We start from the raw sequence: 12,396 nt of genomic DNA, 5'->3' as shown, positions 1-12,396 counted from the left end.
TTAATTTAGTGCCCTTGAACAGAGAGGACTGTTTCAGTCTAGGATACTAATCTCTGGAACCATGAAGTTAGTTTCCATTTAAACCATGTTTGATGCCTGCATTTATACTTGAGATGTTTCTGGTACTTGTTTATTTTTAGATACATAGTTGGATGAGGGGGTTGGGGATAAGAGTCACAGGTATTTTTTATTAGAGGTGATTGTTATGCTAAATAGCTTAATAGATTTTTTTTTTGAGAGAAACCTGTTTTGAGAGAAACCTGTAGGGATAGGTGGAGCTAGCTGATGATAACCCTTTCCAAGCTGAAAAGAAAAAACAGTTGTTAACAAACCTTATAGAACATTATAGCTAAAGTATTGTATATAGAGCCTTTGTGTCAAAGTACATTTTACAGGAGCCACACGTATTTATTTTTCTACTTCCCTTCCTGACTTATTTTTCAGACCACCTGGGAAGCAGATGGTTTCTCCTAGGCTCTCAGAAATGCATGTTTTATCCTGATAGATTTTAATTGGAAAAGACAGTGTTTATATTATTCTGCCACAAGGTATTCTTAAATGTGGTCAGTCTGTTTGGGGAAATGATTCATTAGGATTTCCTTTTTAGTAAAACTGAAAAAAATTTCCTGAAATACATATTGATAAGACGAGTGGTTAGTAGGCTCTATTTTTATAGTTTCTCAGTTTGCCACACATTATGAACTATGTTACATTGGTGATGTTTTGGGTGATGTTTACCATTCCATATGTTTTGTTGGGTACCATTGCCATGTTCAGCAGAATTTTCTTAATGAAAAGGGTTTGATTACACTCACATGGAAGCCTAATTTCTGCATACATCTATGCATCTACTAGCATTAAAATAGGCTACAAAAACTTTGGACTACTTTTCTGAATATGTTATTAATGTTTTAATATTTTTTCTCTTGAAGAAGCTGTTTTGAAAAAGCTGTTGTATTCACTATAATTGAGCTGCAGTGAATAGAAAAGTCAGCCTCTTTTCCTGCAGTCTTTTATATAATTTTGAAATATGGATAGTTTGAGGTGTTCAGATACATATTATACTGTAAGCATAAATACTGCAGAGCTAAAATGCAGATTTTATGATGATGCATGTATAAATAGGTGTCTCTACAGTAGGATTTTAAAATCAGCTACTGTTGACCTCCTAATACAAGTATAATACAGTCACTCAGCTGTTAAAAACCTGATCCACTATTTAAAAAATATACAAAAACAAATTGTCTATCTTTCTGCCTGATCTCTTTTCAAGTGCTAACACAATGGAAACAGTGGGTGATCTGTCAATGCATTTGGATTGTCAGTGATGGTTTTGTATAAATATTGGGAGGATAAGAAATAAAATTCGCACAGCAGAATATGATTTCATCTGCCTTTTCTCTGCAGCTCCATGGCTCATGCTGCGGTGTGAAATTCTCATTTTACACACTTTGCAGGTGGAGCACATGAATTATGCATTGAGCAAGAGAAATCTCCTGCTTCAAGTCCTATATGCATTTACCAGGTTCTATCTCTATTACCAAGATGAATTGCAAATGGAGAAATGTTTGATGGAATATACCTTAACTTCTTTGTTTAGTATTCTGCTTTTTCCATAGTGGGATTTCTTGGTAGGAAACTGTTTGGGTTATATTGTAGACTTAGTTTTAAGAAAAAAAGATGAAAAATTATGTTACAGAGAAGTGTCAGACACGTCAGGACATTTTTATTGTCCTGATTTCAAATGCAAAGCTTTTTTTATTCAATAGAAATATCTGCAGTCATTGGCTATTTATTATTCCTAGATAGCCAATCAATTTTCTTTTCTTGGAGAAACCAAATTAAAAAATAATCATGTTTGTAATAGGCAGGACTCACGTAAATAGATTTCTTTGCTGTTTTGTACAGAATTGCACACAATTAATGTATATACCCATATATGTAATACATATAAATATGAAAATATTTGTGTGTTTATGTGTATATAGAGCATGCACTCACATATAAGTAGCTGAGTGCTTTCTTAAGCTTGACACACTTGACTGAAATAGAAAATAAGACATGATCATACTTTAGCATTAGCTTTTACTTGATTTAATTAGCTTCTGATTTTGCATTTCCCAGATGGTAGAGTAAGATTTGTTTTTGGTTTTGTTTTGTTTTCTATTTAGTGGTGTTATTTGTTTGCTTGTTTTTATAGTATAAATATAATCTTCCAATAAAGTGTGCAGTGGAAGTTTTTCTTACCGTGCATTACCTTGATACAAGGATTTTTCACTTGTACCTTATCTTAGGACCATTTTACTTTGTTTTGAAGAAATAAATTCTCTTGAAGGATTTCCCCCTCATTTTTAAAGATGTATTATGTAATAGAATCAAAATAGTATCAGTGCAGAAATAGATTTTATCTTACAAAAGTACATAACAAGCTTTGTGATATATACTCAGTAACAACTCCAGAATGGCAAAATAAATAACAGAAAAAACAAACTGAAGCATACTGTTCATGTTATTTGTGACATAGAATGTCTTAGTTGTCTCCAGTAAACAGATTAACAGCGAAAGGGCTCCTTCGCTCTTACTCCTAATATTTTAAAAAGTTGTACTGAAACATATGAAATTCTCGTCCTTGTGCACCTCTCATGTGGGTGAGCCACTTCTTATGGACTTTATTGGCTGCATAATGCAAGGGAATGAAGAAATCCCATCTCTACTGAAATAATTAGCAAATACAGAACTGTAGCTAAAAATAATATTTGAACCTTTGTCATAGTTGAAGGTAGAGCTGTATCTTCTGAATAAGTGGGGACAGGGAGTGAAAGAATTCAGAAATTGAGGATTTTTTTAAAATATGTTTGTGGGGTTTTTAAGTGGGTTCTTCTTTAGTCTGTTTTGGCTTTTGAACAGTTTCTGCTTTAGGAAAAAAGTTTATAGTAAAAGTGCTGCAGATGAGAACTAACCCCAAGATTCAGGGCTAAATATTCACCAAATGGGGCTATAAAATGGGTTGGAATCCATTAGAAGGATTGTTACAAAATTGTTTCTCTGACATTTTATAAACCTGAGTAATTATGAAGTGTACTATTTTTCCTTATTTCACATATTTAAAACAAGAATAACCAAAAGAAGCTTCATGACTTGCTAATAAACACACTCTAAGAGAAAAATCTGGTAGTTGTGAGCAGAATGGAATTCAAGAAAGTAGGTTCTGCAGCAGAGTCCCTCAGTAATTCTGGACAGATATATAAGACATGGAATAACATTAGTACCATAGCCATGGATTTATAGGAAGAACATGATCAGCAATGTCATCATGGCTGAGGTCAAGCCTGGTAGTCATTAATATCTATGGCTTCAAATAGTGACGTTAGCTAGTTCCTTTAGTGTTCTTTGGAGGGAACCATGGAATTTCTCCCCAAAATTGGAAAAAAAAAATATACTTGTCATTATTGTTAGTTTGCAACTGACCATGAGACTGAGAGACTAGAAGAAAGGGATTGCACCTTGAGAAAAGAGGTGTCATTTTATTCTATGGTGATAGCTGCTGAGTTTCTGAGAGGACTCTAAACTCTTGTAGAAGTTTTTATCATGAGTACCTGAAATGCTCAAGAAATGGAGGCCCATATGGTCATAAGGAGTTTTGCTGATTTATTTAGACCTGTTAATTTATTAGAAATGGTAAAATATTTGTACATATGTGCATTTACCTGTCACATACTGTTGAGGAGGAAACTGGTAAACTAGAAAGTTCACATAAGTGTGACTCTGAAAGACTACATTTAAATTACTTGCAGTACCTTGGGTAGTGAGCAATGTCTTAAGATCTAAAGGCAGTTGACACATTTTCTAAAAGAATGGCAAAGCTTTCTGTTTGGTGAGTCAGAGAGAGCAAAGGCAGAAGGAATTCTTCAGCTGACCCAAATGAAGGATGCTTAAGCGTGGGTAGGAACAGCATGATGACAAAACTGTTGTGGCTACCTCCAAAGATCAGTCCTTTATACTAAACCACCCTCTTGGCAGCCTATACTGAGCTGTGACACACTAAATTCTTTCCTGAATCACCACTATCTTGACATGCTCTGGAGGTATGGCCAACACTCACTCTTATTAGATTTGTTTAGAAGTCTTTATTTAGGTGTATTGAAACAAATTTTGTTGAAATACTCTGTTTGCCAAGTTACTGAGATAACTCTATTACTTCTCTACTCTAAAGAGTACTGCCAATTCTTATTGCACTACTGACAGTTCTTATTTTTAGAACTCATCTTAAAGCTTAAAATTGGAATTTCTTTTGTGACGAAAATCAACTTAGTGTTGTTTGTCTTGCAATTAAGTAAAATCCCAGTAGATAACTGGACAGGATTCCATGCTCCTAGATAAGTGCAAATAACACCTGTTTCTTGTTGAATGGGTTTTGACCTATTCTTCATATGGAAACAGAAATGTTAGTACCCAGATTTTTTGGTCTCAAAAAAAATGCTGCTGTCTCTGTTAGTGATCTCAACAGATGTATCTGATCTGTCACCTAAAGTTTTCTTTGCAGCAACAATGATTAATACTAAACAAACACATTGTCTTCAGATATTCAGTTGTGGAATTTAGGTTCTGTTTAACTGTGTAAAGAAATCTTTCTCACTAGGTGAATTCTCTGGATGCCAAGCCCTGAAAATGAATATATTTTGCTTTATGAAAGCAGGAAAAAAAAGCACATTTTGCTTTATAAAAGTGTTAAAGATTTGTTTTTGCTGATATGATGAAAGATGAAATATTTATATATTTTGACAGAAAGAAGAAAAAACAGTACAAGACAGAAAAACTCCAAATAAACAAGACGTGTTTCTCTTAGATTTAGATGATTGTAAGTATCTTGATTAAAGCCTCATTTTTCCCATAGCATAAATTCAATTCCATTAATTCAATGAATTTTAAGTGTCTGAAACATTGATTCTGTTCATTTATTGTACCAGTTTCCTGAGAAAACAAAATAAATGCTTAGACTTGCAAGTTATTTTTAAGCACAATTATTACAATATGAGATTTTGTTTGGTTTTTATAACTGAGAAATTGTTTCAAACTTTAGAATGTATTGGTATGTAAAACATTTACTTTGAGAATTTTTATGTGTTTAGACTTGTCTTCTGTCAAAGTGGGCTTATTTTCTCATCCACTAATGGATGTTACTTGTATAACACTGTGCAATCTATGAACCAATCACATTTTTGAAGAACAGTGTGAAACTGTACTCTTGGAAAGGTAAGGCAGAGCTGGCACTGTTCTTTGACTATGCTTTTAGTACCCTTCTTCAAGTTTACTTCTGTAGGTGCAGTACCTTAGAATAGCATTAACATGTACTTTGCACTTAACTTGTAAATGAAAAAGTACATATAAAAGTATGTATCAAACTGAAGGATAAAATAGGGGGGAAATGAGAAAGGAGGGGAAAATATTTTTAATATAAATTGTGTATGTGGTCTATACTTATATTAGTTGTATTTTCACTGTTTATGTTGAGTATTAGGGCTATATGTCTGAAAAAATAATATAATCTTTGATTAAGGAACATATATACAAGGATATAATAAAAGGTTATAATAATTAAATCAAGATGTTAAATTTTTTTTTTGCTTAATGAAGAAATATAATTTTCTTTCCCAGTATTTACATTTTTTTTTCAATTTAAATATCAATTGCCCTTTTACTTCTAGTCTGTCCTGTGACAACTCCTGTGACAGTTCCTACAGCAGCTGTTTTATCCCCGAGTTTAACAGCAGACTTAGAGGGATTAAATCTGTCAAGTTCATCTGTCATTGATGTAAGTAACCTTTATAAGGTGGGGTGGGTGGGTGTTAATTTAAGATTTTCACATATTTTGAGAACATCATTCAAGTGTTTTTTTTAAGTTCTTTCATCTATAAAGGTCTTGTATGAAATTCTGGTTTACATGCTAGTCTGGCAGCATTTTTCAATCTGTAATTATGTTCTGAAATGTGGAGAAAAGTATGAATGGTCCATGTCTAAGAAGGATGCTTCCAAGGATTTTTAACCTTCTCTTTCAAGCTTTTACTTTGCCTTAGGGAAACTTTAATTCTCAAATTAACTATCCAAACTATGCAAATCTTTCAAATGATCTAATTGCTACACTATCAAAAATAAGCTACAAGAACATCGCATACTTGGTAATACTCAGCCTGCTTGTTTACCAGACATGCCTCCAATTATGACATTACTTGGAAGTAATTTTTCATGAGTATATGAAGCGTAGCCCCTGGGTGCAAATAAAAAGGGTATAGATTTACAATCAGTGGTGTATCAGCATGTGTCATGATTCATTCTGTTAGTGCTTTGTAGCAATTTCCATTAGGGAATCTCAAAACTATAGGTATAATTAAGGTTAGCAAACTCATGGAGGTAGAGAGCATTCTTTGTTGTGGAAAAGGATAGTAGTTTGTTCTTTTTTGGTTGGGTTTTTTTAGTCATCTTTGTATGTCCAATTTACATTTGCAGTTTAATTAGAAATTGCAGTGGTATGAAATAAGATATGTTTCCTTATGCAAGTGGATGGAAGTCACCAGAAAAAAACACCAGTCACAGATATTTTTCAGCCTGACCTTTTTTCTAATGAGGCTGGTATGTAGAACCTACACTGCAACTCTAAAAATTGCTGGTAAACTACTTTGTGTTGGTCTTGGGAGCAATAGTTTGCAACATCAAATACTTGTTATGTAAAGGAGTTACATGAATGATTTGACTCAAGAAATAGATGATGGTAGCTATGATTGAGTTTCATGTTTGCAGGCTTCAAAATTTGGTGTTGAAAAGGTAGGCTTTCTGATAATTTGTTGGATATTAGCCTTATCTAAGAAAACTGAGATGTAATGTAAATTTCCAGTAACAATCCATGAACATGCAGTCACTTCACATGACATGTGGTAGTTGATGTGTCACACAGTCTGAAGATGCCAGAAGTTCTCTTCCATGTTATTTTGCAGTGCAGTATACTGTGTTAGGTGGTAAGTCTGTGTTTGACTGCAGCTATGGTGTTACTCCTGTGATTGCCACCCCATGATTGGCTCCTTGCCATCCCTTATGGCTTCGACAACTCAAAACACATGCAGTCATATGTTTTCCTGGGTCTGGATTAGCTTAAGAACGACTCTGGTGTCTTTGCTTTACTTCAGAATTATCACCTTTGAGGATAAGTTAAAGACAGCAATCAGTAATGTCAGAGGCTTGAGAACACCCCCTGCCTGCCAGTGTCCTTTCTTCATCTACACTACATGAACACATATTCTATTCCCATATTAATTCTTGTTTTCCTCATGATTGCTACTGTTCATTTGCTAAATTGCCTCTCCCTATTCTTCAGGTTGCTACAAAGAACAAGAGGTTTTAGAAAGAGCTAGAAGGTTAGGCTAAAGAATAGTTATTCCCTATGAAAACATTGAATGTGCAAAATACTTCTTCCTTGGTACTGCTGAGTTCCTGGTAACCAGCAAAGAAGCTGGAACATTCTTGCTGCTCTGGAAACAACGCAAATTATGTAAGAACTAATTTTTGCAGCCTGGATGGTGATTACATGTTTTGGTCTGTATTCTGTTGTTCAGATCTAAGCCATTGCCACTGATAATTGCAGATGTACATGAGGTCCTTTTCTGGGCTTTCTGCACCAGGGACCAACAGAAATTAAGCACTAATGTTAAAAATCATTCTTTCAAATGATATCCATATATTGTAAAAAGTCTTGCATGCATGCAAGTAGTTAAATGGCTATTGTCCTATGTTGTTTAGTACCATTGAGTAATTTTCTAAAAATGAAAACATAAAACCAGCTTTATGTGGGAATGTCTCTCTTAAAACAGTATTTTGAATTTAATCTGTGATGACTAATTCTAAAAATACCTTAGTAAACTTTTTCTTCCTTCAGTGAGAGAGAAGATGAATATAACTGTAGGGCACATGCCAAACTAACAGTGAGAAATTAATTTATTACTAGGCAATGGAGAGCATGGAGTAAAAATAGATAAGTACAGTATATGACCCTAATATCAAAGAAATGTAGCAGCCACTTATCTTGGAATATGTCAAGCAGTCTATTATTCAAATCATTCAGCACTGTAATTGGATACAGCTTTTGGAAAACTTACAATTTCAAATTCATAGCTGTTGAACGTTATAGAAAGCATAAATACAAGAATGATTTTACAGTAATGGTAAAACCTACAAAACCAAAATATCCTTGAATAGAAACTGCAGTGCATAACCTAATGCTTTGTCCTGTGGCTCATTTGGTTTTATTGTTTATGTTTACATATAGCACATTTCCCCCTCTTATAAATGCACACATGCATATTATAGTTTGTTCCAGGAAAAACAAAATTCTCTTGTAATTCATGGATAACTTTCTTCCAACTGGATGCAAAGCGTAGCAAATCCATATGCATGCTTTTGTGGTTCATCTTCAGGTTCAACTGAACCAGGTAACTGAGGTCACCAGAGGCTTCTGTGTGGCTTTTCAAGGTGTACATGCAAGTGAAGTCAAAACTAAGTGCTTGGAGAAACTGCAATTGGCATCAATTGAGTTTTGGATGGATAATTTACAGGCTTGAAAGTAAAATGTGAAGATGCAGTGCAAATAAAAGACAGGAGACAAGAGAAAGCTGCAAGCTGTCAGTGTGAAGCAGTTATTGGAAAACACTGGAAGTGGGTGTTGTCCCCTAAAGGCAGGTTATACAGTGGGAAAGGAAGAAATTAAAAGCAAAACTCATGACTGACATAAGGACAGGAAGGGTTATAATCTGCTGCAGAAAATAATATTTTGAGCAGAAATGGTGAGAGGAGAGAGAGGAGAGCCGTGGTAATGCAGAGAAGCTGAAGAGGGGAGTGATCATCTGTTCCTACCTGTCACACAGCTGATGAAGAAAAAAAAGCTAAACCACCTGTTCTTTTCTCATTAGGATTTTAGATGGTAAAAATGTACAAGGAACTGCTCTTCTAAATGTGGAGAGCCCTGAGTATGCTGCATAGCATAATTAACTGATAAAAATGACCCATACTTTTATAAACAAAATTAGTGAAAAGGAAATACTGCTTTGGTAGCACGAAATCTTTTGTGATTCAGAAATGTTTAGTGCAAGGAAGAACTGACAGCTGGATATGAGCTCTGGTGGTAGCAGCAGTTGGATAGGGCAAAAAGTGTGTGAATGTATGGGTTGAGTTGAGTAGGATTTGAGGGGAGAAGGTTGTTTCCCTGCCCCAAATAGGATAACTTAGGGAAAAGGTCAAGGGTAACTAAGGGAAGCTCATGAAAAAAACATGTAGCAAATAAGGGGAAAACTCTTGTTGTAGTGTGGAGGTACTTATAAAAATATTTGATGCAACGATTTAGAGTTGCTATTAATTATTGTGCTTTTGGAATTAAGGTGTAATTGTAGGTGGTACCACTTTATTTACTAAGGTTGCATGATAGTAGTTATTACCATAGTAATATGTTTTTATTGTTTTACTACTCAACTTTCCAGAGAAACTGTTTAGGAAGGGAGAAGTAAATCATCTTGTTTTCTGTTTTGTGTCTTCTAAAGAACTTTTGACTGAGATCCACTTTGAGAACTTCTTTAGACTGGTGATGCGTAAAGCAGAAATAATAGCTTTTGTCAAAAGTCAAGGTCAAGCTGCAGACCTGTCAAACCAGGTGATAAATACATTTAATTTTAAATTGAGTACACTTACAGAATTCCTTGAGAAATAGTAAACATGAACTCCCTCAATATTTAAGTAGAGATATTTTCAGACTCAGAGAACACCTTTAATGGTATTTTAATTTCTAAGTTGTTGACATAGTCTTTACAGGGAAAGACTTTCTTGGTATTTAGATGGCTTTGTTGATTCAGGCTGTTTCTAATTCCACTGTAACAAGTCTTAAGACTGAATCTGAAGTATATACTTCTGTTTGAAGCATCTCTGCTTAGAAGTACAAGGAACACAAGAATAGCAATAATGGATTATATTATGACTTTAGTCTAGTCTGTAGTTTGCAGGAAGGGTTAGCATGAGGTCTTTAAGAATTGTCAAAATCCTACAGTAGAGAAATAAATAGTAATTCTTCTAAATAGTTATTGGCATGCACTCAACTTCATGAGTCTTATTTTTTCAGAGCTTTACTAGCAGCAGTTATTTTTTAACTATATACCTTTGTCATTCATATAAGCTCACCTCAGGAATTGCTGCATCAGAAGAAACATTAACTTGTTATTGTCATGAAAGAGATGTAGTGCAATCACTTGTGATAGCAGCAGACTGTGGGCGATGGCAGTCTTCTGCCCATTGTTCTCAGAGAGCTTTTATCAACTACCATTATTTTTAAGTAATTATTTTACATTTCTGTACCTATATCCATACTCTCTTAAGGATGCTTCTAAAATTTTTTACTCGGGCAAAAGGTGATGGTTTTAAATCAACTTTCAATGTTAGTCACATCATCTCTTTTATCAGCTGTTGTAGTTTTGTATTAGGATAACACAAGCTTATTTTTTATAGTTTAGCATTTGCCGTCTTGTTTTTTACTTCCTATAAGAAATGTCTTATCCTTTTGCTGTCTTACCAGAAGAGAACTTTTTCCTTTGCATTCAGTTATACTTCTTCTGAAGCCTACCATTTTATGTACAGGCTGAAACTGGGAAAGTTTGTTCTGGGGAGGTGAAGGGATGTGTGCTACAAGACAGCCTACATATATCCCATTCCTGTGCTTACTTATAACTTCTTTGTGGTGTTGACCACAATCACATATTAAGCAGAGATGTTTTCGCAGTTCTGCATGGTTTTCTCTCCAGCTTCATTTCTTAAAGTGGTGTCTTTCCATGTGGAACAGTCGAAAGTATTTGTGTTGTCTCTGTTTTACCCTCCCCTAGATTTGTAACTAGCGTAAGACATAATTGAAACCGCTTTTTATAATATCATATGTTAGTAGGGTGCCTGGGAAAGTTTGTATCTATGAAGCAAGTGAAAAGGCATGGTCTTAAATTTAAGAGTTAAAAAATAACTTTCTCTTAGTGCTGCCCAAAATTCAGCTATGCGGCTGATTAGGTGTGACTGATGCATGTGGGAAGGCAGTGTGGTCCAGTGGATACAGAACTGGGTGTTACATATGGAAAATGAGTTCTATTTTTGGCTTACTACTTGCTGTGAGATCTGGAGGGAGTAACTTAATCTTTCAGTTTTCCATCTGAAAAATGAGGATAATGATGCTTACTCACCTTGGGAAAGCTCTCGGAGATCTACAAATGAGTGTAGCTGCTCATCAGCAGATATTAACCATTGCCAAGCCAAGAAGAAGAAATGAAACAAAGACACCCCCCCACACACACTTGATTTTATTTTTCTGTTGATGTCAAATTGCTGTATAGGCAAGTGATGTGTTACATCGAATATTTGAAAGCTATAATGTCCTTTCAGAAATTGCTTCCACATACTTCTAAAAAAGTTAGCTTGAAAGAAAAAATTATCAACCATGACACTACCTTTTTAAGTATCATTTATCATCTATTCTTTAATTGGAAATCCATTTATAAATATTTGTAACATTGAATTATGTTCAAGCCTTAAAAATACCCATCTCATGTTTATTAAATGAATTAATTCATAACAAACTCTACACTTGAGACCACTTCAACTTCTTTTCTTCAAATAAATTAGAAAATTTTATTTGGAATTTCAAACATGATCTTTCTTATGAATCAGGGCTAAGTTTCTGATACAAGACGCTGGACCAAATAATAGTATGCTCAGTCTGAGAGATATACTGTATTATTACTATGTGTAATGTCACTGATTTAATCGATTACTGTGTGGTTCAATACTAGATATTCTCCAGCGTGTCTTTTATTTTTGCTTTTACATATAATTTATAGATTATATAAATTACATATATACTATAAATGATATGCAATTTATAATTATATGATGTATAAATAGTAACTTCTATATTAATGAAATTGTATTCTGAGTAATGAGGTCATTGATTAATAGAAATGCTCTTGTTTCAGTGCTATTTTGCTGTTGTATTGTCTTGGAGTTAAAAAGATTAAACCAGCATTCAGATATTGTGTTTAAAAATATAAGTGCCAAAATTGCAAAGTAAAGTGCAATTGCAATTTTAAGGTCTTGTTTATAAAATAGAAATTAAATTGTGGGGCTATTGCAAAGAAGAAACTCCTTTAAATAAGTTACCGTGAGGAGACCTTTGATCTCTTTCTGCCTTCTGTTAAAAGTCAGTACTGTCCTTAAAACTAATCTGACTTTTTTTTTTTAATAATGAAATGCTTCGATCTATGATAGATTTTAAAATAATACTGCTTCTTCTTTACAACATGAAAAATACATATATTGTGCTCTTTAAAACAG

At 34.1% G+C, this 12,396-nt stretch overlaps 1 protein-coding gene across 3 annotated transcripts in view; it reads left to right on the top strand.

Moving 5' to 3' along the window:
- Positions 1–12,396, top strand: part of AP3B1 (adaptor related protein complex 3 subunit beta 1) — a 148,811-nt gene that overhangs the window by 88,120 nt on the left and 48,295 nt on the right. For all 3 annotated transcript variants that reach the window (XM_051788095.1, XM_051788094.1, XM_051788096.1), the window contains exons 21-22: positions 4,786–4,858; positions 5,706–5,812. In XM_051788095.1, coding sequence (XP_051644055.1) covers positions 4,786–4,858; positions 5,706–5,812 — 180 coding nt within the window. The remainder of the gene's footprint in view (positions 1–4,785; positions 4,859–5,705; positions 5,813–12,396) is intronic.

This window comes from Manacus candei, unplaced genomic scaffold, assembly GCF_025592945.1.
Source record: "Manacus candei isolate 608988 ecotype Guabito, Panama unplaced genomic scaffold, ASM2559294v1 h1tg000024l, whole genome shotgun sequence".
In the NCBI taxonomy this organism is placed as follows: domain Eukaryota; kingdom Metazoa; phylum Chordata; class Aves; order Passeriformes; family Pipridae; genus Manacus; species Manacus candei.
The sequence above is the reverse complement of the archived record's forward strand: the minus strand, read 5'-3'. Positions and strand labels throughout refer to the sequence as shown.